At 38.4% G+C, this 26,097-nt stretch overlaps 1 protein-coding gene across 6 annotated transcripts in view; it reads right to left on the bottom strand.

Annotated features, from left to right (window-relative positions):
- ADAMTSL3 (ADAMTS like 3) overlaps positions 1-26,097 on the bottom strand; it is a 180,202-nt gene that overhangs the window by 52,439 nt on the left and 101,666 nt on the right. For all 6 annotated transcript variants that reach the window (XR_008975027.1, XM_057429785.1, XM_057429861.1 and 3 more), the window contains exons 7-12: positions 21,327-21,453; positions 12,798-12,872; positions 7,319-7,476; positions 5,487-5,598; positions 2,508-2,646; positions 871-921 (exon numbers count right to left, since the gene is read on the bottom strand). Coding sequence is in view for 5 of the 6 variants with exons in the window: in XM_057429785.1 (XP_057285768.1) it covers positions 871-921; positions 2,508-2,646; positions 5,487-5,598; positions 7,319-7,476; positions 12,798-12,872; positions 21,327-21,453 (662 nt within the window). In the remaining variant the exon portion in view is untranslated. The remainder of the gene's footprint in view (positions 1-870; positions 922-2,507; positions 2,647-5,486; positions 5,599-7,318; positions 7,477-12,797; positions 12,873-21,326; positions 21,454-26,097) is intronic.

Below are 26,097 nucleotides of genomic sequence, written 5' to 3' on the forward strand. Positions count from 1 at the left end.
TATATCAGCTGCAATCAGTAGCTCCACTGAGCCATGCAAGTCTATGATTTCATTCGTATTACTTCATATCTTTACTTCTTTAGAAAAATATACATTATTCATTTCATGGCATAATAAAGCGGAGGATCAGCTTAGATAAATATGCATCTAACTCCATCAACTATAATTCTTCACATTAACAGTAAATCTGGCTCAATGCTTTTTAGTCCGAACATTCTTCACAGAACATGTAAGCCTTCCAGAGAAGATTCACATTCTTTTCATTGATTCAGGTAGATAAATAAATGACAACAAACTGTGCTCTGACAACTTAATTTTAGGTAATATATATTTAGGTAATACATATATATATTCAGATAACTACGTGTCTTTAAAGGGACATCAGCCTTGATGTCAACAGATAAAGTGTAGTAGGTCTAACAACGAGCAGAAGAATAAGACCTCTTGACGAAAAAAGAATTTCTAGAGTCCTGTAACACAGGCAGACCTGTTCTGTAAAATACACTCATTGCATACATCTTCAAAATAAAAACATTTCATTTCATTCATCATTAAGACAAGAATTCATACATGCATTTTAATGGAGATGCTCTTCCCAAAACTATAGCAGGAGAAGGCTTAGCGGGACAGTTCTTAATTCTAAATCTTCCACAGTGATATTTTCAAGAAGAGCATATTAATCCCTTGCTGTTAAGCTAATCAGAGTGCACTGAAATAAATCACAAACATAAAAACACGTAGAGGATTGTTATAAACTTGCTCTCCTGTACAGTAAAAAATCAGATGTTCCATGATCTTAATACTCAAATAGTATGTTTGCAGTGAAAATTGTGCTAATGCTGACATGTATGCTATCCTGATTATACATACCGAGGAAGTGGCTGGAAGTGATCGTAGGGCATGATTTCTTTAAATCCATCACTGTCAAAAAAATAAATATTGCATCATTATTTCTCATACATGAGACTGTACTACCCAAGTACATATTTTTACATGATCATACTTAAAGTAAGCAATTCCCAATGTAAAATGAGGGAATCTTACATCCATTACACATCACCCTTGTGGCAAACAATAACTTGTATAACCTTACCTCTTCTGCACAGATAAAGATTTACTCCCCATACAGTTTCTCCACTTCATACCATCAAAAATAAAACTAATTAAATGAACAAGCCTTCAGCAAAGAAAAGTATTATCAGCAAATTTTTAGGACTGTGCTAATTTATTCTCAAGAAAAGTTACATACTTAAACCTGTAACAAAGACACTGAAGAACTTGAGTGTCAGTGACATAAATGCACCACAGGATTAATCCTAGATAGGTCCTGAATGGTGATTAAAAGCCTTCTAGAACTGCACAGCATAGAGCAGGCATAAACCCTTACTACCAATGCTAAGAGATATGGTATTATATCCAGTAGTACTTCCCTATTTCTGTCTATATAAGCTAAATTTGAAAGGAAAACGTAATTACACCCTTTCCTTCCCTAATTTTGCCATTCCAGCTTTGCAACACTTGGCAACCATTGCCATTAAGCATTACTGAAATCTTACCACTCCATATAGTGATCAACTCTCCAGGAAAAAAATACTTGAGAGTCTGCATGTCTATAACTGTTAGAGGTCACTATCAATGATTATGTTCTACAGGAATGAAAGGAAATGGACAGTTTAGCTATAGGAAATGAAATCCATTGAAAGTGTTTCCTTTTCTTCTTGCCTATAACTCTAGCTCGGCCAGCTGGCATATTAATGTGAGGTTCTGGGACCTGATACTGTGATGTTATTTTAAGATTCTCTAGCACAGCCAGGAAACCTCACCAGACAATCCAAAAGTTAGTTTGAAATACTGTATTGTAATTCGATACAATTTATGTATACTATAGCCTTTGTAATTTGGCAATAACGTTCTGTGGTATTTGTCATACAAGTATATTTACTTTGAATGTGGTTTTTTAAAAAATTCTTAGTATAAAAACATAAACCCCCCCCAAACTTTAATAATTGTCAATTCCACAGTACAAACGAAGAATGAAACTTTTACAGTGGGCAGATGAATAAAACAAGTTAAACCATGTGCAAAACTTGTACTCTGACAGAACTAGAGCTACTGTCTGTCTAATGAGAAATCCTGAATGGCAGCATCAATAAATCCAAAGCAGGCAAACAATCTGTCCTTCTCACACAGCCTCACAAAATCCTTGTACTAGTGCTGTACCACTCAGCAAAAGATAAAGTAGAATTAGCCCTTGAACAGACAAATTGACATTTACTATATCTCTGTATAAAGCAAAGTCTCCTATTCTGCAACACTGAAATGCTACAAATCTATAGGCAGTGGTGCCCAACATCAGCCTTTAATGTGTAGCCATTAGATTGTGTAGATAGATGTGTAGCCAAAGATTAAGTAGCCATAAAGATTAAAAGAGATTAAATTAAGTAAATACAATTTCTTGTTCATTAGTAACTGAGTATACCACACACAAACTTATTTGCCATACAAACCTAGAAGGGCAGGGATCCATGTTGCATTCTTTTAGCTTGGGCTTTGGTTTCTTATTTTCTGGATGGTAATGACAATAGTGGTCAGGAACAACACGCTTCAGACGAATATCCATGCATTCAGCTGAATTAAGCTGATAACCTAATGCAGGAGCAAAGTTAAATATCGGCAACAGCAACACATTAAAGCAGCCTTATTCCTTCCCCACCCCTCCCAAAAATTGTGCTGCCCATTCACAATTAATTTCTTCTGCTACTCCTCTTTGGTTTACTTTTAAACAAGGAAACGCTGCACAGGAACATGCAGGACCAGATCTTCATTTAAATCAATTCAGTATAACTATTATGTTAGCCTATCCTAACACTAGATGAGGCTTTGGCACATTATTCTGATAATATTCTAAGAGTAAAAGCATATATATTTTTATATGATGCAGGAATACATGTACTGGAACAGCTCACCTGTCACAGAGGCAACCCTAGAAAGTCATATGGTTCTACTACATGTCCCATAATTTATAACTGCCCTCCCCCAAGGAGGATTTACCACGTATGTTAGAGAGCTATATTACACAGTCATGCATGTTAAAAAAAAAATAAATACTTAAAATAAAGCCAGAGGAATTGAAGATGAGATCCAAAAACATTGCTAAGTTAAACTGAAGAAGACCAAGAAATAGTTTCAAGAACATTCCTAGTTGAAGAGCCAGCAAAAGAAAACTTGAAGTAACTACTTGGTGAAAAAAAAAAACAAAACAAAACCAAAAAAAGAAGTCTGTGAGGAGGCTGGTTACAAGAAAAGATCTGAGTTTTATAAACCACTAAGTTGCTTTTTTGGCTAAGAAAAAAGACTCATTCAAAAGAGCTGACTTGGACTTAAACTGAGGAGAGGAGGAGGATGTTCTGGTATGTGCAAAGAAAAAAAAAGCTTGAAACCACAAGAATTAAAATCCAAACAGAGTCAATAAACTAACAGCACAAGTCCCAGTGTCTACTGAAAATGCTAAGTATCATATATCAATGGCTTTGCTTGTGTGTCTCTTGGCTGATTCAAAGTGTCATCATGCATGAGAAGGATAACCACGAAGAGGAACTAAGCAGTTCCAGTGCTGAAAGCATGTATGTTCCAGTTCTTGTAAGTACTGAAAGGACCCAGAAGATACGCTACTTGCAAACAAGATAAACTTAATTTTCAGACATTCTTGCTCATTCAAGCCTGACAGTACTTTCCGAAATGCCCATCACACTCCCCCTTCCAACACATGGAGATTACAGAATTAAATGTAGGAGAAGCATCCAAGTGAGGAATGGTGGTGCACTGGTTCCAAGTCTTTGTTGTGAATAACCTTTTTCTTTTATTGCCAGTAAAATATGCCAAACAGACAATCTGAACACTAAATCTGCTTTAAGATAACAGGTTAAAGCCAGGCAGCTGCAATACAACTTCCCCACATGCCTCAGTAATATGCCTTTCTTTACTAATTTCATGGGCAAGCAAATAGCTCAGTTTCTGTGCTTCCTCAGTTACCGGCCTCCCTCAGGACTGCCATCAAGAGTGTCAAGCCCTGCTTATAAAGGTCATTTTCATATTACAGACATGCAGCTACAAAGCAGGGCACTAAAAACCCTGGCTGATTTCAAAGAGATTGACATGTAGCTATAATTTTCAAACCATAACACCAGTCTGCATAAGACTGGATTTAAGCCAATAAACTTGAAGGTAGATATGTCCCTTGAGTTATCCAGTGTTTACCTGCAGTCCTCAAAAATAACTGTGATGCTTTACACTTCTTCCCCTGTCAGATGAGTTAGGAAGAAATTCATAAACAGTGCAGTGAAATCATCAGAGGACATGTATTGCCACTCACACTTCCAGCAAGAATCACACTTAATGAGGCCAAGTATCTTATAAGATACAGTAGTTTCCTGTGAGACCAGATATTACACACATATAACTGTCTGCATTTCAGATTAAAGTGAGGTGCAAGTGGTCCATCAAAGGATCCCCAGGCTCCACTTGTGCTTTAAACATCTTTTACTCATGTCCCAAGTAACTATTTAAACCATATTTGCAGTCTCCAAAAAACCCACTACAGCAGGATCACCAGTACCCCAGTCTGTTTTCCAGGTGACCTGGGTAATGCTAGCTGAAGTGAAACAGCTATCTAAAATGTCAAGCACTCCTCCTGCCATGAGGTTACGTTTTTTGCAGAACCAGACATGACAAGCAGTGGGCTGGGCTGTATGAGCAGCAGCAGATTTGTGCTGCACTTCATCTAACCATTGTATAAACTGTAGTGTTTAAACCAGTAGATGCCATGGCACACTATGTGCTGCTCACCGTCAGGACTAAGTGTTTAAGATCAGAAAGTCAAAGGTATTAATAGTAGTTATTCTTTAAGTTCTATTTACTTATACTGTCTCCCCTCCTGTCTACACTGTGGCCAGAAATACCTTCTTCCTCCATTTCTTGATTATCCTTACGTTAAAATCTCACCGTATTTCTTTGCTTACTTTCCTAAAATATCCTTTATGAATTGGCATTTTCCATTTTGAATGTCATAACATAAAATCATAGATGAGCTTGGGTTTGAAGGGACCTTTAAAGATCTTCAAGTTCCAACCACCTTGCCATGGGCAGGAATACCTTCCACTAGATCAAGTTGCTCAAAGTCCCTTCCGGAACACTTCCAGGGATGGGGCAGCCACAACTTCTCCAGGCAACCTACTCAAAGTTCTTACTCAAATGATTATTCCTTATGGAATAACATGACTTCTGGTAATATAAGGTATAAGAAATCCTATGCACATACTAACTCAACCAACCAATTTAGGTGCTACTATTTCATTTATTTTCCTGAAGAACCATCGGTGTGCAAAGAAACACAAAAACCTAACCAATAAAAATGCAGAACAAAGGTTGTCAATCTGCCACTTTTGATCTTCAGATTTAAACACTCATGAAGAACTGCCATTACTTACCTCCTCCACATGTCACTGTGCAAGGGAAGAACTCTGTTTGTCTCCACTGATGACTGATGGGTTGATAGAAGAAGAACTGAACCACACTATCTTTTGATCCAGAGTACCTGGCCTGAAGAAATTTCCATTACAACACATGTGTATACTGTACCGCTCATGTAATCTCAAAACAATTCATATATAATAGCAGTGCAGAGAGTAGTATGATATATGAGTAATAGAAGAGTAATAGAAAAGAGATTCAGAGCAGCCCTGTGGAGAAGGACTTGGGGGTGTTGGTGGATGAGAAAATGAACATGAGCCGGCTTCAGTGTGAGCTTGCAGCCCAAAAAGCCAACCGTATCCTGGGCTGCATCAAGAGGAGCGTGACCAGCAGGTTGAAGGAGGTGATCCTGTCCCTTTACTCTGCTCTCGTGAGACCTCACTTGGAGTATTGTGTGCGGTTCTGGTGTCCTCAACATAAAAAGGACATGGAACTTTTGGAACAAGTCCAGAGGAGGGCCACGAGGATGATCAGGGGACTGGAGCACCTCCCGTATGAAGACAGGCTGAGGAAGTTGGGGCTGTTCAGGCTGGAGAAGAGAAGGCTGCGTGGAGACCTCATAGCAGCCTTCCAGTATCTGAAGGGGGCCTAACAAGGGTGCTGGAGAGGGACTTTTCACTAGGGACTGTAGCGATAGGACAAGGGGTAATGGGTCAAAATTTAAACAGGGGAAGTTTAGATTGAGTATAAGGAAGAAGTTCTTTACTATAAGGGTGGTGAGGCACTGGAATGGGTTGCCCAGGGAGGTTGTGAATGCTCCATCCCTGGCGGTGTTCAAGGCCAGTTTGGACAGAGCCTTGGGTGACATGGTTTAGTGTGAGGTGTCCCTGCCCATGTCAGGGGGGTTGGAACTGGATGATCTTAAGGTCCTTTCCAACCCTATGATTCTATGATAAGAGGCATAACTGTTCTATGATTCTATGATAACAGGCATAAAATCTCTAGAAAGTCCACAGTGACAATTAAAGTTTCCAACAGTCAAACATTGGTATGCTGCTTTGCTTTACAAATCGTTCAAGAGTATCTTGAACGTGACTTTGATTATCTAACTTTGATTGCCAAAGTTCCTAACTGTATTCTTCTGGTTTATCTTTCTTAGTAAAACTTTTAGAATTTGCTGGAGAGGGAAGTCTATAATTGATCTAAGCACACCGGTTCAGACTCAGGCAGGTCTAACTGCATCTGTGATTTTGGTGATGCAAAATGAAAACTACTGAAAGTCTATTTCTACAACATGACAGATAAAGCCAAGTGGTGTGGCAATACTGAAACACTTGTCATTTCCATTGGAAAACTGTATGACTATCTTCTTTGGCAGTCAAATCTTGATTTTTTTCTAGATACAAATATCTGTGTGTATGATGCAAGCCATTGGTGTGTGGTCTGGGTAGAAGAGAATCTTAGATTAGAAATGGTCAGTAGCTGGATTAGCTAAAATTGATTCTAGGGTGCTGCATGAGGAGATTCTCAGATTCAGTAGGTGGCAGTCTTCAATTGGATTAACACTAACCCACAGCACAGGATCACAGGGATAATCTCCCAGCAATTAAAACAAAACTCCTGGTCATTTTTACCACTGTTGTAGTTTCCACCACAGAAAAGACATTAACCTTGTAACATTTTAATTTGTTTGGATATACTTAGTATAAATTACCTCTGGACTGTAATTAGGATTTCTTATTTCCTAGCTGAAAGATTTTGTTGTACTGCTACAAGCTGATGGAGCCACCTACTCTGTTGGACATACTTTGCAACATACTTTGTAGATTTGTACATACATGCATCCCACCTTGATAATGAAATCTGCTCCAAGAGGTCCCTGGATCTTTATGATTTCCCTGTCTGTACTCTTCTGAAATTCAACAGTTGTATTTTCTATGATAAATGTTCCAGGATCATCAAAACTGTGCTCTCCCTTGTCTCCTTGCAGTGTCTTCGACTCTATAACTAAAGAAGAAACATGCAATTAATAAACTTGAACAGGATATTTTTTATTTTTCAAGGAAATCAGAAAATAATAATTCCATCTTTGTCTTACAAGTAACAGCTATATGTGTGCATTAAAAAAACATGCAGAATACCTGTAAAGAGTATTCACTGCTTCAGATTATGGGCTATTATATAATTGCAGGACATGTCAGCACAGGAATATCTGCCTGAACACACTATTCTTTCATACCAGAAACTCTTCTGAGACAGGTTTTCCTACACCAAGTGCTCTATATATTTATAAAGCAATAGATTCAGCAGGACGAGCTGCAAGAAACTCAAACCAGATAGAACCAATACACAGAAAAATAACTTAAACGTCCATGCAACTCAAAAGTCTAGCAACTTCAGCAGTCTCCAGAGAAGCCTGAATGGTGTCAAAGTCACCAAGCACTCACCTCAGTACCTGTATCACTTTACCCATTCCAGATGTCATTAACTCAACTTTGAATATTTCTCCTGTGAGGCAAAAGCACGGCCAGGAGGTGGGTAGCTGCAGTGCTGCTGGAGGGATGTCCCTTTCTCAGAACAGGTGGTGATAAAAACCCTTTTGAGCTACTCTGCACTCCTTGGAAACACATTAAACTAACAGCCCACAACCTCCAGAAGACAGATGAAGCATTTTTAGGATTGAGTCACTTCCAGCAAACTGACTGAGCTATGAGTGCACAAAGCTAAAGGAAGATTTTCATAACAAAGGTAGAATTTTTGGCTCTGCATAATGCTGCACATAGGCACAGCAAGATGCATGAGTTGAAATACACTGGTCTGGTTACAATCAGAGGACTGCATGAGGCAAGCATGAATCTCAGATGAGCTCAAGGCTAGCTAAAAGGAACCTTTTGGTGAGCTATAAATACCTTCTTTCTCCAACTGTCTTCCCTTTTTTGGTACTTTAAACAGAGTTACCTAATTCAGGCTAGACAATTTAGGTTAAGAGCATCTAGGTTTACCTGCACTGAAAACATATTCTGAATGCCGCAATCCATCATTACTGTTTTCTTCCTTAAGGTTTTTTAAATAAAAATGCATTCTGGAGCATCCCCAGCAGAGTGAAGAAATTCTAGAAGAAATCAATTTCCTTTAAAAGGTACCAGTATTATTCCAAGTTTCTAAGCATTTGGTTCCACTATGTTCAAAGGCATAACAAAGGTCACATACATGGCTGGAAGGAAGTTTAAGCAACGATGGTTCTAGAAAAATGACTTTAAGGTAATCATAAGGTAAGAATCTCGTGGTGAATCAAATGTTCTTTGTCAAAGACAAAAAATAAGTCTCTGGGAACCCCATTGTCCAATGCATTTCCATTAGGAACAAACTGAGGTAAACAAATGCCAGAAAAAAACAACAGTATTTAGACAATTACTACATATTTTTGTTTGTCACTTATAGACGTTTTCTTTCCTGACTGCATTACAAAATAACTTCTTAAATATCTGAACTCAGCATTCTTGGATAAAGCTTCCTCAAGTCTTGACCCCAAACTTACACTGCTTAACAGTAAGTATTAATGCATGGTGCCTGTTATTCTGTCATTTTGTTGAATAAGAGTCAAATCCACAAATCTCAAGTACTTCCAACTCCACATAAAGTCAGTAGGATCCTCTGGGGTAGAGGAACCCTTTGAAACTAGCATTTAAAATTGCAAAGCAAGACATCCAGCTGTTGCAAGAATTTAAAGATGTTAATCTGGTGACCTGAGATGCATTACTTTGCAGTCTTTATGCTATGTTTCTTCATTAAAATATAATTTTTATGTGTTTCTAAGCACAAACCAGGAATACTGTTCAGCAACCAACCACAAGATAACTCAGTGAGAGCTCATACACATTTACGTTAGTGTTACGCTAAATGTTAATCCAAAGCATGTGTTTATTTGCAAGGTCCAGCTCTAGAGGGATGGACTGTATCTCTGGAGGTCATGTCAGTGAAGCTTAGAGCAGCTGCTCAGCTTTTTCCAGAAGTGTGTCACACAGGGAGATGAAGAGCTATTCCACAGCACAACAGATAACCTCTCAGGCAATGTATTCCTGCTGAGTAGTATCTAGTGTTTCTCATCACAGGCTTCTAAAACAGAGTGAAACCAAGCATCTAGTGTAACACATGCATAACAGAAGAATTCCTATTAGGGAATAGTTCTCCCTACAAAAACTACTTCATTAATATCAGAGCAGTAACTGGGAACAAGGGTTTCACCAACTGGCTTATAGGGTAGGTTTAGAAAAGGACTGACCAAATGTTTATTTGTTCTGCAGGGCCCTGTAACCTTGAGAGGTTGGAAGTTTGACTTCAGAAGTAAGCTTCTCCCCCTAAGTTTCCTTGTGGGGTCTTTAGGACTCCAGATATGCAGAGTCATAAGGAGAGGGAATTCTCTCAAGTGCTCACCTGTTTCTGTGCCTAGCAAGATAATCACTGGTGCCAAAGACCTATAGCTCTCTGCTTTTGTGTTATTTCCATCACCTCGATACAGAATATTTTCCCCATGGAAATGCCTTGCCCAGTTGGGGATGGAAGACCCAGCACAAAAGCCTTCCATACTCTTAGTGGCAGGCAGGAGTAGGGTAGCATGGCATGGGGAACCCACTGCAAGATACCTCACTGTGTAGAGAGGTGCATGGAAGAATTCCCAGGGCAATAGCTGCTGCTCCCAGGGCAAGAAGGAGCAAATCATGTTGCTAACCAGAAGCTCGCTCTTTCCTATGTGATTCATTTGTAGATAGAACATTACAGGGACTCAAAATACATCTTTTCTAAATGCAAGCAACACTGTCTTCCTCAAAAGACAAAGCAGTGCACAGATGAATAACTAAACACTGTCAGTAATACAAACCACTGCAAGCAGCTCAGATATTGACAAGAAGGGAAAAAAGTTTCAGTTCCTTTTAGTGAAGCTAACCTCCCTAAGTTCATGAACTCAGTTATCTAGCATTAGCCACTTGTAAAAATATTAGCTTCTGGTTTTCCTGTTTCTTCTGCTGGAGGATTAATTTCAGGGAACTTTCAGTCTTTCTTTTGATTCTAATGCTCTTAAAACAACTGCTAGAAAAGCCGTAATATAGTCCAAATCAAAACGAAAACCAACACAATGAAACATTTTATTCATAACCATTTTTGTACTCATTACTTGGTTATTTCCCAGCAAATCACTCACAAAACCCAAGCAGAAAGTGGTACAAGAGGGATCTGTGCGTAAAAAAAAACCCCAGAGTAATGCCTTTGCTCTCTGATAAATCTGTTGCTTCTCTTAAGGTGCCAGTATACACAAACAAAATACTTACTCTTACCGGCTACAAACAAATGTAGTCTTTCCTAAAACACTAAGCTGCTGATTGTAAAACAATGTTCAGAGCATTTATTTGTTTCAAATCTGTTATGTGCTACATCTCCAACCACATTTCCATTTTTGATTAATCCAGCAGCTGTGTTTTCCTGGAACAAGTGCAGACCATAAAGCCCAGGATGAAGCACAAAAGAATACAAGATAAAGGGAAAAGTGCCAGGCACTCCATCGTGCTCTTCGAGTGTTTGAGCTGCTGACTTTACTTGAAGAGCAAATATATACTGGCAACAGGAGGCAGTATAAAATTCTACAATAAGTAGTGCGTGCTCCACCTGTTAAATTCAGCTCCTTCCAAGCCAGGAAGAAAGTCTCTGACAAATGGAGCCTGTAATTAGAGATGACTATTTTTTAAATTCTGCCTTTAATTATGCCAGCACACCCACACAGAACTCAATGAAGCTTCAGAAAAAAGATCACTTGATATTTTCTGTTAAGTGACAAACATCCACAAACATACATACAGTCAGAAAGGCAGACAAGCAAATTTTCCTGAGGCACATCCTCTAGAACATCAGTTCTTGAAGATCCATCTTCTATGAAGCCAGAAACTCTTTCCACCTCCCTCCCCACAACAGCTCTCACTTGTTTTTCACCTCTGCGTTTTTAGTTTTAAATTTTAGGTAACAAATGTCTAAATCCTCCCAGCTTTGCAAACAGATGTGCTGGGGGAAGTGGTTAAAGGAACATTTCACAATTCTCATCCAGCAAGAGAACTAGCTAACAAAGGTAATGCCAAGCCACAGCTTCTTGACGGAACCACCCTGGGTAGGAAGCCAGGAGCACTCTGTACTTAGCTACAGAGCTGCTGCTGCATTCCTCAGGAGCTTTCCAGAAATCCCCCAGGAGCCACTGAATCTAGTTCTTTTTCCTTATACAAAGCTAAATCAACAACTTCTTTCTGCAGAACTACTTAAGAAAGACCAAGAGTCCTGACCTGAACTGGTCAGGATCACTCATTCATACACCCCTTGCAATAGTTTTACACGAATATTATTTATTTCAAGATAAGTTCAGCTCTGTCGATATCAATGCCATAAATTACTGTCCTTCCGGAGCTTCTCTAAAATGAAAGTCTTCAAAATCTTCTTTGAAAGAAAACAAGTGTACATTCAAAGCAAACAAATAGATAAGCAATTTTCCAATAAAATGTATTTCTGTCTTCTATTTACATACCTCTGAGCAGTAGAAGTCCTTTTTATTTCTATGATTCAGACTAAGTCTTCCACTTCTACTGGTAAAAAATTGCTCAAAATGTTAAGGAATGGTGTATTTCATTGCTTGCTATGGCAGTACCACTTATCATTGAAAAGATTAGGTCCTTATGTAAAGTAGGCCTATAGGTAAAGAAATTACTACAGATACTACTATCAGCCTTGTAAAAAATATTAGGAAATGAATGTCTGAGAGAAGAGCACTGTCTCTCACAGATTGTATGTAATGACCAAAACCATTACATGGAAACAGGACTTGTGCGGTTTATTTCATGTAAAAAATATCTTACCTCATTTTTACCTAGACTGCTTTTCCTGGAACACTGCTCACTGACCAAGTGTGACTTCAACTGGACTATTTATGCTATCTCTTCAACAGAAATCTGGCGCTGGGTTACACAAGTGCTATCAATACCACACACAGCCTTTGAAAGTAATTTTCACGTAATTGTTTGCATGTAGTTTAAGAGTGTACTGTATTCTAGATGTCTTGTAGACATGTTAAGAATTACTTGGTTTACATAAATTTAGAAACCACCAGTAAGTGCGCAATTGCTTTTTACTAAGTGGACTTCCAGTGTTCTCTAGGACTATCTACAGGATGGATATTAAAGATGGGAAGAGGAATCAAGGTCACTATGTGCTCCCAAAGTTTGCATGAGTTCAAATACAAGGTTCTGTTTTTACCTTCTGTCTATGAATAAATACATAAAACAGCTCAGTCATACCAAGGTGTGCTGGTCCTTTCAGGGTAATTCTCACACTGCGACTCCCATGTGGTACAGCAATCACAGTTTCTTCCCCTAGGAAAATTAAAGAACTGTTTTAGAAGTTATCTTGCAGCAGGGAATTTGCACATCACATAACTTGATGGAAAACTGTCAAATGTGTCTAAGAAAATATTTAACAGGTTTCACAATTTTTCTATTAAAAATAATCATGTTATTTTATTAAGTACAGTATATTGAGTCTGCTTGCTATGCCATACAACTATTAAGAGCTACGAATGGACTTGTAAATCTTTCTTGCTATTCAAAAATTATTTGCTATTAACAAAAACAACTGAAATGTCAGTAGTGTATTAGGAACATATTTACACTCTGTTGTTCTAGTTTTATTTCCTAATCACTGAATTGACATAAGGAATCTGCTAAGTAGTACTTCCCCCTTACAAAAATCTGCAGCTGTTCAGTTTCATTTTGCCCACACCTCATTTCCTGCTGCAGGTCACAACTTTAATAAGTGGCAGGACTTACAGGAAATAAATCATCTACTTAACACTAACCCTTAACCAATTACAGACCACTTAAGAGCAAATATATTTTAGCTATAACGTGTATGGTATAACAGAGTGTCTGCATCTAACTTACAATATAAGATCATTCCTTCCAGTAAGAGCCTCAATTTAAAATGAACTATAAAACAAACCAGTGCTGAATAGGACATGTCAATACAAAACAGCTTTTGGCTGCCTGAATGGTCTCTTCATATATAAACGTTCAACACACTTACTTCAGTGTATTTTACAAAGGCAAAAAGTTATTACTTTCCATTTCAACTGTAGGAAATCTGTGATTTGCCCAAGCTAACTGAGTTAACACATGAATCAATAGACCAGAGTCTTTCATGCCAGCAAGAGCAGTGCTCTCAGAAAAAGGTATGCACAGTGCACAAAAGTAGTACCTACAAAAGAACAAGAGAAGTGTCCAAACAATGAAGTGCCAACTTGCTGTCTCCATTTCTAGCTGCAAATCTTCTTTGAGGCAAGACCTGTAAACACGGGCCCATTGCAGGTACACCCCACAGAGGGTGTCCTGTTCAGTGACAGCATTAACACACATAGGGGCTGGTGTAGAAGAACTTTAGTTCTGCATATTCAAAAAGTAATGCGAGTTGAAGGTCAGTGATGCATTGGCTCCAGAACTACTCACACAATATTTAAAGGAAGAATACTTGAGTTTAGTTTTAACTAAAAATTAGTTGAAGAATGTTTCTTTCCACTTTAAACCAGACCCTTTTATAGTAGATGCTAAATTATCAGCTTCTGGTTTACATCTCCTTAGCATAAGTATGAAATCCTGCCAAATGTTCAGGATACTTCAAGCAAATGCTGCAATTATTTTTTCTGAAATAAACACCTTCTTATGTTACAGTTTTTATATCACCAATTTCTAGGAAAGACATTTAAATATAACAATTTATTTTGGATGTAATAAAATATGATCTTTATTAATTTCATACTTGGGTATTCCACCAGAGTGAAAAATACTACAGTAAGAACAATAACACAGCTATGGAGCCCTGGAAAAAACATTAACTACTGAACCACTTAATATCTTTTTGCATCTTGGTTTTTCATCAGCCGAATTGCTAAAGATAGCCAGAAGGTAGTGGATGTGTGTATCTTTAAAGTAAGGAAATAACTACTGAATTCATGTGCTGTACAGTATTTGAGAGAAAGCAGGTTTGAGGGGCCCATCTGTCCCTACTTGGTCAGGAATTGTATCCAGTCTTGACAACCAACCAGCAGTTACAGCACAAAACCTCAAATAAGAGTCTGTTTGTGACCAGCTCTGAATAAAGCAACTGCTGTTTTGAAGTGGAACCAAGGGCACTCCGTGCTGAGCGGATGAGGCTGGGATTTGCAGATGTGCAGAGATGTGTAGGACTGCTCCTCTTGAGAACAACCAGGGTCGTTCTGCTTTGCTTCCTCCACCTCCTTACAGCAAGCCCCGCTCGCCTCAGCAGGCCTTGTTGATCCCTTTTCAGGATGCTTCACATTCCTTTAATAATACTACAGACATTCCACCCTCACCGAAGCACTCTCTGATATGGTCCAAAAGTCTCACGGGGGTGCTAAATTTGGTGTTTCTCTGCGGCAGAGACAATATTACCAGAAAGTATTTTATTTGCATTAGAGGAGATGACTAAGCTCACCACCACAGCAAGGTTCAACCTCTGCACCCCCGCAGACCTGTCAAGAAGTCTAAAAGCAGACAAAAGATTCTTGTAACCTGACTGAGATAATTATGACCTTGCTCTATCCTTCCATGAGATGAAGTTAATTATAGGAAAAAATGAAAGTGAGATTTTTGGAATTCTGAACTGAGATGGAGAATTGGAAGAAAATGGGCAGAATGATCTCAGGGACTCCACCTTCTCCCAAGGACAGCTTTAAATTCCTATGAAACAGTAGTTACGATTGTCCAGGTCTGGCTCCAAAACCTTATATTCCAGAGGTCGCTGGTTCTCAGTTGAAGCACATAATTCATATTCTTAAAGGAGCACAAGGTCCTGTAAACCCATTCAAAAATGGTTATGTTGTACATTTCCCATTAAATCAGTAGGATCTACACTGTCAAAAGCAGTGAACTCTTATGAAAATGAAAGGGTAAATTGCTGTTCTGAAACCTATACTTAGAATTTCCAATTATCTTCCTCCGCCTCATACTATTTATGTATCTTTGGAAGTTAAGTGCAACCTTTGTCTAAAGCTGAAAACAAATAATCCCCAAATCATCTGGAATATGCAGAAACACTAGACCATAAAATACGTTTTGAGAGTCATAAATCTCACCTTAAAAACCAAGAAACAGGTGAGATACTGTCTCTTTATTCTAACACTGCTTTCACTGTACGGACTCCTGAGGGCATGTGGGTCATCTTTCTCCAGCACCTGCTTGAAATGGGCTTCCTGCTCTTACATAGGGACTCTCTCAGCAAACGAGTGTGCAGACACTACACAAAGCACTTGCAGATTAAGCTCCTGGATTGCTTTTACTCTAGATGGCAAGGTTTGATCCTGTTTCTATGGTGTTAATGTGGATTTAGATTTTGGATTTCAACGAGAGCAAGATCAGACTCCCTGCTATGGTAAGACTGGGAGCTAATCCCCAGGATCAAAATAAAAGAGCCACATTCCTGAGTTCAATCCAATTCAGCAGGTTTTATTTATTTTTCCATGTGGGCCATGGTGGACCCATTTACTGTTTCACATATGGGCCAGTTGGGATTTTTCCCTCTCTCCTCTTACAGCAGGGCAGAGGGTTTATTTCAGGCCTATAAAAACTGTTTCTTTCCATGTATTTGCTCAGCACTTATCTGCTGGTCCTCTGATTCTGACTGAAGACCTATGTGCTCTCAAAACACAGAGAACAATAGTCCAGGAACAACTATCAGCACAGGGGAAACAAAAAAAGCTCAAATTGCTTGCAGTCTTACTGGGGTGGCTTCCACCATCCACTCTAACATTAGGCACAATTTCAGAAGCCATTTGTGTGGGGTATGTGCTGACCTGCCTTATAAGAAGAATCTGAGCAAAGCAATATATGCAATCTTTAAGAGACACCTGAAGCAGATCAGTGTGGGCTACTTTGTCCCTAAAAGCCACATTGCAAAAATCTGTATTAGCACATCCTTTCTCTTCTTGAGTCCTTCCCTCTTCAGTCTCACACTCTCCCACTCCTCTGGACGTTCATCCTTCTTGTCCACTGATTTTACCACGCAAAGCTGTCTCTTCATCTGAGAGTGCCATTTCTTTGCACTGCTGGGTGTTTCTAAGGTGCGGTAACCTGCTTGAGACAGTGTGAGCACAACTCAGTTTGGTTACATACTTCTTCTATTTCCGGACACGTCTTCTAAAATTTGTTCGCACAGGAGAAAATGTTCAAAGACACACAGTAAGCAGCCTTTCAAGTAAATGCATCTCGAGGAAGTGCAGTGTGACATAAACAATGAAATAGACAATGTTCTTACACAGTAATATCACCAAGACAGACAAGAGAGATCAGGAAAGTCATGATGAAGATTTCACGCTACCGATAACATTTCCAAGTAAAGCAACCGAACTAAACAATCTGTAAACTGAAATAGCTGGTGCTGAAGAACCAGCATTCACACTATAAACACTGCAGGTGCTTCACCTTGGAGCAACTCTAGTCTGATCCCACGGACTACATATTCAGTAGCTGCTGGAGAACATTAGGTGCTTTTCTGGGGCACACCTTCCAGGTTAGCTTCATCCAACAAAAATCCAGTTTATGTTCCTGAAGACCACTCTACGATGTGAGCTCCATGAGCAGCATGTTAGGACCATGATGAAATTTGCTTCAAAAAAACATACTCCAAACTGAAATGCTAAAGTATTGGCATTCTATCCCTCCCCACACACAGTTTTCCTGCCAAATCAGTCCCAATTCCCTCTCCTGGCTCTACATACCGTCAATTTTTCTCCTTCCTCTCCAAGTGTTTCTCACTCCATCTCCCACTCTAGATTCCTTATCTAATCTCAGTCTTCCGCTCTTCCTATTTTTCTTGACCCAACGTAAGTGTACAGCCAGTCCTAGGTCCTCCTCACATCTTCTCAAATCTGTCTTCACTCTATGAACTGTCAGTTTTTTCTCTTCAGCTAGTCTTGTCTTTCCCTCTTCTCATGTGATCTGCCTTCCCCACTCATAAGTCTGAAACTCAGGAGAGTCAGGAAATCTTCACAAAATCTTTTCTGTAATGCCTGAAAGTGAGGCAGGAGGCATCATAGACTTTATCCCATGGTACTCATTCTACACTGAAGCAAATAGAAAGCAAGGGCAACATCAAGGATGCTTTTTAAAAGCTTAGCTCTGGAAGAGCAACATGTTAATTTATTCTGTGAAGACAGCACGCATATGATTTGTTTGCAGCTAGGATCTGTAAAAAGCTAAACACACTTAAAAGGACAAGTTTTCAGAAATGCCAGCTGTTAACATCCAAGAAGCCTCTACAGAGCCTTAAGGAGAAGGGGTTTGTTTTGGGGGTTGGTTTTTTTTTGAAGGGATTGTAGTAAAATATGCGTTGATGTTCACAGATATTGGCAAATGACTTGTCCATGACCAGAAGACCATTGCCTGCCAAATTTCAAATCCCTGATCTGTGATCAAGTCCAACAATGGGGGATGTTAAGACATTAGAGAAAAGGTTTCAGGAATGTTTTGACAGTGGGAAACAACATGTTTTTCTCTCCTGTGTCTTTGGAATATGCAGAGTTGTTTTGGCTGAATTTTCTCCAAAACATTCAGCACCTGACATGGAAAGTTTCTGACCCAACTGTTGAATTTTGGCAAACAGTCATTCACATAAAGTGAAGTATCAGGTAACCCTGACAATGGGGGTTACTAGCTCCATGTATATTGATTTCAAAAGGGGAAAAAGCTGCGAGGTAGCAAGTTGTCACAAAACTGAGCCAGCTGATGATACTGAATAGGTAGCCTTGCAGAAAGCCTCTGTTTAGATAAATGACCAAACTGAAATTAGGTTTTTAGGTAAGTGTGCTTGGGGATGATGACGTACAAACATGTAACAGTAAGTGACCAGTGGTACAATATCCAAGTGCCATAGGAAATAAAATGCACAGCAAGAAGAAATTCAAGCAGTTAGAAAGCTATGAACACTGAAATCTTTTGTATGAAGCTTTTAGCAAAAGTTAACAAAGGTAAAACCTGCAAGCATCAAACAAAGTTTAAGAATCAAGTAAGACCAGATTAGGACAAGTCTGTACCTTAAACTTCACTCCCTGTTAATTTCAGAACCAGCATCTTTTCTTCTTCCTTGGTATCAGAACCAGAACACTTTCCTACCATTTCTTGCCAATAATGGTGCAGAAAGCAGACATCAGGGCCCAATCCTACAATTTTTCCATGTGCACGAAGTGCAGTAGAGTTAATGGGAGTTCCATGCTTATAAGTACGAGAAACATCAGGCCCGTGATATCTCATTTCCCAGTGGGATGGTACATTTTACAACCTATTACACTTTTTGTTTGAATATCATTAGTCAAACCTTTAATCATTTTACCAGAATGTTAGAATTTGGCTTGCTGGCAGAAGTCTAACTTACTTTGTCTTTCAAAGGCAATTAAGTGTTAGTGGAAAAAATAAAGAACTTTTGAAATGACAGTTCATTTCATATTTGCAAAACAGTAATCTTTCTTTCAGTGCTGTTTAGCTTTTCAATCAAAAAGGTATTCATTTACTGTAAAAACATATAAAAAGATAATAAACTGAAGTGAGTCCTTTATGAGAGATCATTTGCTATCGATGCCTAAATTTCTTTTCTTAAATTAAGGACCAAGATAACAAGGCACTTTTAATTCCCCTTATGTCTCCTTTTTTTTTTCATAATAAAATCTTTGGCGCTTGCTTTCCTTCCAATTCTTTAATTTGCTTCATTGCAAAATAAAATTTACATCCTGCTCACAACCTTATAAGCTCCCTCTCAAATACATGTCTGTCTTGTGTTGATATTTTACTTCTCAACACTAGTTCTAAAAGCTTCCAAATAACTACTTGGAAGATATTGTGTCTCTCTTCACTGATACATTAGCACAAAGAAAGCACGTCTTTATTTCCACATTTCATTCACACAGAGGATGACTATACGGAACTGCTTCCACAGTGTTGAACAACTTGACCCAGTAATGATTTTGGCACTATCACAATACCAAGAAAACAGATAAAAGTTCTGATTTTAGTAGTGTATTTACTGTTTTGTTTATGTGAATGGAATTCATTCATATAATATACCCTTCTGCAATGCAAGGTAAAAACAAATCTTGACATAACACACACCTTTCCCCAGAATAGTCTTTCGTCATCTTTAATTTTAAAGAACTCTTAAAGAGACACCCAATTATGGCAGAGAAAACAATCAGCCATGGGCATTCTTCATAACTTGGTAAAGGCAATGGGAGATCTTCCGTCAAGTGATGTCAGCTGTAGTCAGCTCTTAACTGTGCCAGAGTATCACAGGTGAAATTAATATCTTGTTGCACAATGACAGTTTCAAAACCAGATCCCTGTTACCACTTTGTCTTTACCATACTTACATACTAAGCAGCAATAAAATGTGAATCTTTTTACTTCACTTATCATGAGCTATCCAACCAGGTTTGCTAATCCAACAAGTTTAGTTTGGGCTGCCTTAGAAACAGCTAGGGTGTCCTCAAGAATTATCCTCTAGGAGAACCTCTGTTGTTGTAAAACTGGAACAGACAATGAAATTCCTTTCTGTTCCAGCTGACCACCAGATGAGAAAGGGGAAGAGGTATTTTATTGCTTTACAAGTGCTTACTCTGTGCTGACCAGAAAGTCTGAGTATTTGACAGGAAAAAGTGAATAAAAAGTGGCCTTCCATGAAAACTCGTTTTCTTCTCATTGTAAACTTTCAAGACATTTGCTCAGTGTTCAGGATAAAATAGTTTATAAATTGCTGAACTACATTCTTTGCTGGCTGAACTACAACAGTACTAAAATATGTGCATCTGTCAAAGGCAGGTGCTTCATTCATTAAGAAACCCAAATAGTGGCTTGCATTCGATCTTTAAGTACCGACTCTAAGAGCACCAGCTCATCATGCATCTTGTGGCTCTGGAGAAAGGTGACAAACACCAAAGGCTCCATATCCATAGGATAAATACATACCGTGAGTTCAGAAACAGAAAAAAATTGATGTGAGGCAACTATCTCACATGATAAACACATGGGACACATGCTGGGATACTACAGGGAACATCATCCGGGAGGGTAAAGTGTCAGAGGCAAGCCTCTATATGACAAACCCTGCCTGGATATTGCCACTCTTAGGACTCCAGGAAAGTATCTAATTCTGATACCCCTCCTCTCTTATATTTTTAGTACTACTGACACCTTAAGTTACTCAAAGTAAGATGCTAGTTATTTTGAGAAAGAGTGGCAAAATTTAAGCCAAACACACAAAAGAGAGAAGAGAGTATGACTCCCTTTCACCTTGAGCTTTACGTAGCATACAAGTAGTTAACTTCCCTCTTAAGTCCAACTGTCTTTAGACAATTAAAAAAAAGAAAGTTAAGTTGAAAACCATGTACTTTCAATCATGGGCCACAATTTCCATAAAGCCATCTATAAGATGTTTCCATCATTTAAAAACATTGCTGCAGTATCACATATATTGCAACACAAGGATACCCTCTAAAATAAGATGTGCATCTTGATGGTTATTCCTGATAGAATGAATTGAGTAGCTCTATTAAAAAATTGCATATCTCAGATTCTTTCCTAGCTATACTCTAATGTGTAGTATCCCTCATGGAATTTCAACAGACTAATCTAGCACAGACTTTAGAATAAGTAGCTTTGAAAACTGCAAACAAGTATATAGTTAAAAGGTCACCTTGCAATATGTACGTTCATATACAAGCAGAAAACACAGTCAAGGATACATTATAATAGGATCAGTTTGCAACCTACTTTTTTCTGGTGAGACATGTGCCTTAGCTTGTCCCCTCACAAGCCTGCATGTAGAACCATCTCCTGCACAGACTCCACAGTTGTCTTCCTTGGCATTGCTCCCAAGTTGTCGATCACAGCCTACTGCCTGCCAAGATCAACACCACAGTCAGAAGGAGGGCAAAGCTGTAGTAGACATGCTCAGGTTTCTGAAATTATATTTATTATGTTATCTTTTCAATTTTATGAGCTGGCCTCATTCTATCAAAGCATATCTTGCCATTTAGGATTTTAAAGCACACTGTCTTTTCTACATTGTTAATGATGAACCACAACAACTCATGTATTAAGCTGCTCAAGCATAGGAAATACACAAATCGGTTTCCCTCTACTTATGTGAATGAATACCATTGAGCATTATTCTTTCCAACACAAGGGACAACTATGTTATTTACAATTTGTTTTTCATCACCTGTTTAATTATGTCTGAGAACGGATTAATGCAACGAAATAACCCAAGTTAAATGTTTAAAGGGCACTCAGCCTTCAGCTTCACAGACAAGCACTTGTGGGCAGTGCTCAATCTAGTGTGTCAGCCATTCAAAATTTAACTGGTATTTGTGTAGATCACCTATTTGCCATTTACATCCAGTCAATGACATATACAGTTGCTAACCAGGTTTTAAAAAACTTGGATGATTCAGTTCTCACCTTCTGATTTATTTTTTTTTTATTTCTGAATATGAGACCTGATCTATAAAACTTTCCAATGATTATTATAAAAACACCCTAACTTAAACACTGCCAAAAATTCCAAAAGCAATATTTTTGAAAAACTGTCAACTGAAAACTCTCCAAACTGTAATGAAAACATTTTTCCGGGTCTTCCTTTTTCATATCAATCACCCTCCAAGAAGCATGGGAGTGAGAATGGGAAGACAAAGAATTGTAGACGACACTGATTAAAAGCATCTTCCTTCTGAAAGGGAGATAAATATTTGGTCTCACCTGTCTTACCCTTCACCATTTCGTAGAAGATATTTTCAGGGAGTACCAAACACTGAGCAATGTGGTAAAAAGCTCATCTTCAGATTCAAGTTTTCTCAAGTCAGCCTAAATGCCTCTAATAGCCACACATCCCTGAGAAGTGCAGCTCATTCATCATGGATGAATATTTAACTGAACTCCAAACTGACAAATGGACAGAAAGCACTCTGGAAATTCACAGTTAAAAGCAGTGTTAGAATTCTGAAATTGGCCAGCACACTCCTCTTCCTATATAAAAATGCTTGGAAGGGGAAGGGGCAGTCTTAGCTGCCAAGATCCACTGCGTCTGTGCTATGCCAAAACTGACACACAATCCCCTTGGAGAGGTGAGGATGGAGTCCGCACGTAAGAGGCAGGGTTGGGTCTTCCAGTCTGGGTTAACACACACACAAGACACACACTGCACAAATCACACACATCCACTGCCAAACACAGGGAAACGTAATCTCAAGGTTTCATGTGTCTATAGAAAAGACAGCAAAGCAGTCCCACCTCCCACGCCTGACCCTTTCCCTTGGTTTCCCACTTCCCTACATCCTGCATCCTCTTAAGAGGACGGCATTGTGGAGGACAGCTTATGATACATTGGGTTGAGAGACATGTTGCACTGAATGGCATCTCCTTACTAAAGGGTGAAGATTTATCACAGAATTCTACACTGGCAGCAGGAAGTTATTTTATTCCTACAGCTGAAGGAAATATTCATCCTATGTAACCCAGCAAAGAATTCATTTTAAAAATAAATAAGCAGCTTAAGTGAAATGATTTAATGTTATTGTTAACAAAAAACTTAGTTGTAAAAATAAAATTAACATACATGTGAAATTAGACTATCTCAGAACAGGTGATTCTTTACTACATAGGAGCTATGGGGGAAAACTATACTATAATTTAGGATAGGATTTAGATTAAAATGTTTTCAGTTAATGCTTTTTAACATTAGCTCTGTGTTCATCAATGACACCCACAAAATAACAAAAAGAAAAATATTGTAAATAACTTACTCTAAACAAGCCTTTCTTCTCATTTAATTATCAGTGAGCACTGAGAATGAATGAAACCAACAGCATTTCAAAACCAGAACCTGCCTGGGCCACTGTGCAAGTCAGAAAGCAGACAACATTTCAAGGGATACAATAATACTGATCTCAACACAGTGGCTTTAACTTGAAAACTCCCCTAATTCCCAGCTCCACACCAGACTTTCTTTTTGACCTTTGAAAACTTCCTGTGCTTTTTGATTTCAGTCTGTGGAAGGGATATAACTGCAATTCCCCACCTCACAGGGATGTTGCAAGAATAAATCTCCTAAAGATTCTGAAACATTCCGATGGTGCAATGATGGGGACCATACCAGTAGTTGAGAGAGTCTATATTTCTCTCAGGCAGACTTTTAAAGAATTTATTGCTCTCCACTGCTTCTCCTGCTCTTATTCACATAAAGTTACTACTAGCACATGGAGGTAAATTGTTAGAACTACTGCAAGTGTAATTTCTCCCCAGATCTCACAAACACATTTCTATTTCATAGTGTAATCCCATTTTCTAAATATTAAGAATCTGTTTATTCACTCATCAATTAATTCTCAAAGGAAAAATTAAGCTGCACGTGGTGATATTCTGTGTGAGAAACTGCTATTTTTATTAAAGCTGTTGTATATTTGTAGGTTACAGATCCTGCAAGAATTTGGTAGGAGGAGGGTAGTGAGCAAGCAGAGTACTTGTAAGACCAGCCCATTAAAGCCCAACATGATAATAATAAGCACACATATTCAGCTATTGCACACAGTCACTATGAAAACGAACTCTCATTGCATATAACAAAAATTACACAACTGTGCAAACACAAGGCACTATTGTGTCCAACATGGAATGTAAGAAAAAAGATAATCAGCACAGCAGCATATTTCAGAGGACTGTTTTGTGTATATTATTGCTTATTTTTTAATAAGACAAATGCCACAGAAATAAAACAGGAGCACTAACTGCAAGAGACTTGGATGTGGGAAAAGCTTTACAGCTCCCCTGCCAGCAAAGGTGGGGTGTTCAGCTGGATGCATTCACTCTCTGTGGACTTTCTTCCAAGATTATGTTTGTATCAACTGTTCTGAATATGAATATGAATATCAAGCAATGATATGCTGAAACAATTAAGAAAATCCATACTATCATAATTTGGGGCTGAAGCAAGCACAGAATTTCAGATTATGGGCAAGGCACAGCTTTGGAAATCAGGCCTCAAACACATACGGAGTTAAAACATCAAACATTATAAATTTAAGGTATTCAAAATTTTAGCCAGTAACTAATAGGAAAAAACAGTATCCAATGAAACATTTTTCAGAGAATACATGTGTATTTGCAAGCAAAGCTGCAACAAAGACAAGAAAATGATATATGGTAACAGCCTTCCTCCGCTCACACACCATCTCAGCAAGCCAAAGAGGTCTGAGGATTTTCACAATTAAGGCGTTTGTTAGGGTTAATTTACCTCAGGTTGCTCACTGTTTACAGAGCAAAGGGATCAGCTATAAATATTACAGGCAGATTGGGAAAACATCTGCAGGCTTTTAGGGCATAGTCAGGAATAATTGTATTAGGTGATTTTAACATAGGCTGCATTCATGTAACAAGTGATAATGCAAACTGTGTAATGGAAGGATTGGGACCCTTCACATTTAAGAAATCTGCAAGCATAAATACAAAAAATGATACAAGCATGGTAATGACTAGGTTGTACACGAGCTCCTCAGACAGCAGGGAGAATATTGACCAATATATAATAAAATGAACAATCAGCAGAAATTCAATATAAAAACGTTACAGAGGAAATGGGTACTTTATGCATTTAATAAATTGTCCATGATGAGCTATCTATGAATTTGGATATGGGGAGGGGTGGATTATTTTCAGAAACAGGTGCCTGGTTTATAACTACTCTGGGGCAGAACCTGAATATGTTACTTGCCTGTGTTCTTCCAAAGAAAAGAAGCAAAACAGAAATATGAAAAAGAATCCTGTGTTTTGACACAAGCAGCCAGGATAGAAAGCATCTGAATAAACAGTGAACAGAAATGCTCCTGTGCTTCAACAAACTTCTAAACTAAATCTTAGTATGCCAGTGCTATTGTGAAAGACAATACTGAAGGATGTTAAATACTTTGTAGCATGCTTAGAATAGTTCATATGTAGGTTCAGAAAGGCAAAGGAAGAGCAAAAGGTCAGGGTATAAAATATAGTAATACAGATGAAAGAGAAAACTGAAAATGCTGCTGCTATGTTAAAGGTGACTATGGAACGTTACGAGTATTTTTGCAAATATGAGTCCAAAAATCACCCAGAAGCTCCCACAGCTGTTTCTTTAGCTCTTATTCACTTAGCAGAGTTTCAGCTGAGCAATTAGACTTGAAGAAATTAATAACGCATGTTAATTCTGATTGTGAAGGTCAAAGTACAATCTGTTAAATTCATAGATCTTTCTTAAGGAGATGTTTATAGTCTATTGTGGCAAGAAAATAGACAGGACTCTTTAACTAGGATTTCAATATGGCAAAAAAAAGCACTGTAGTGAAAAACATGGTAATTCCCAAACATCCTTCAGAGTCTTCTCTTAATATATGAAAATACTAACACAGAGTAGAACCGACAATGCAGAGGCCAATGCAGGATCAGGTTTTGAAACTTCGGCTTTTGTTTGTTAGACCATTGCTTTAGACCTCCTGAACTGTGTTGTTCCTTCAACTGA

This window comes from Pezoporus wallicus, unplaced genomic scaffold (genome assembly GCF_028554395.1).
Source record: "Pezoporus wallicus isolate ANWC-B61680 ecotype Strahan unplaced genomic scaffold, APGP_CSIRO_Pwel_v1 contig_3952, whole genome shotgun sequence".
NCBI classification, from domain to species: domain Eukaryota; kingdom Metazoa; phylum Chordata; class Aves; order Psittaciformes; family Psittacidae; genus Pezoporus; species Pezoporus wallicus.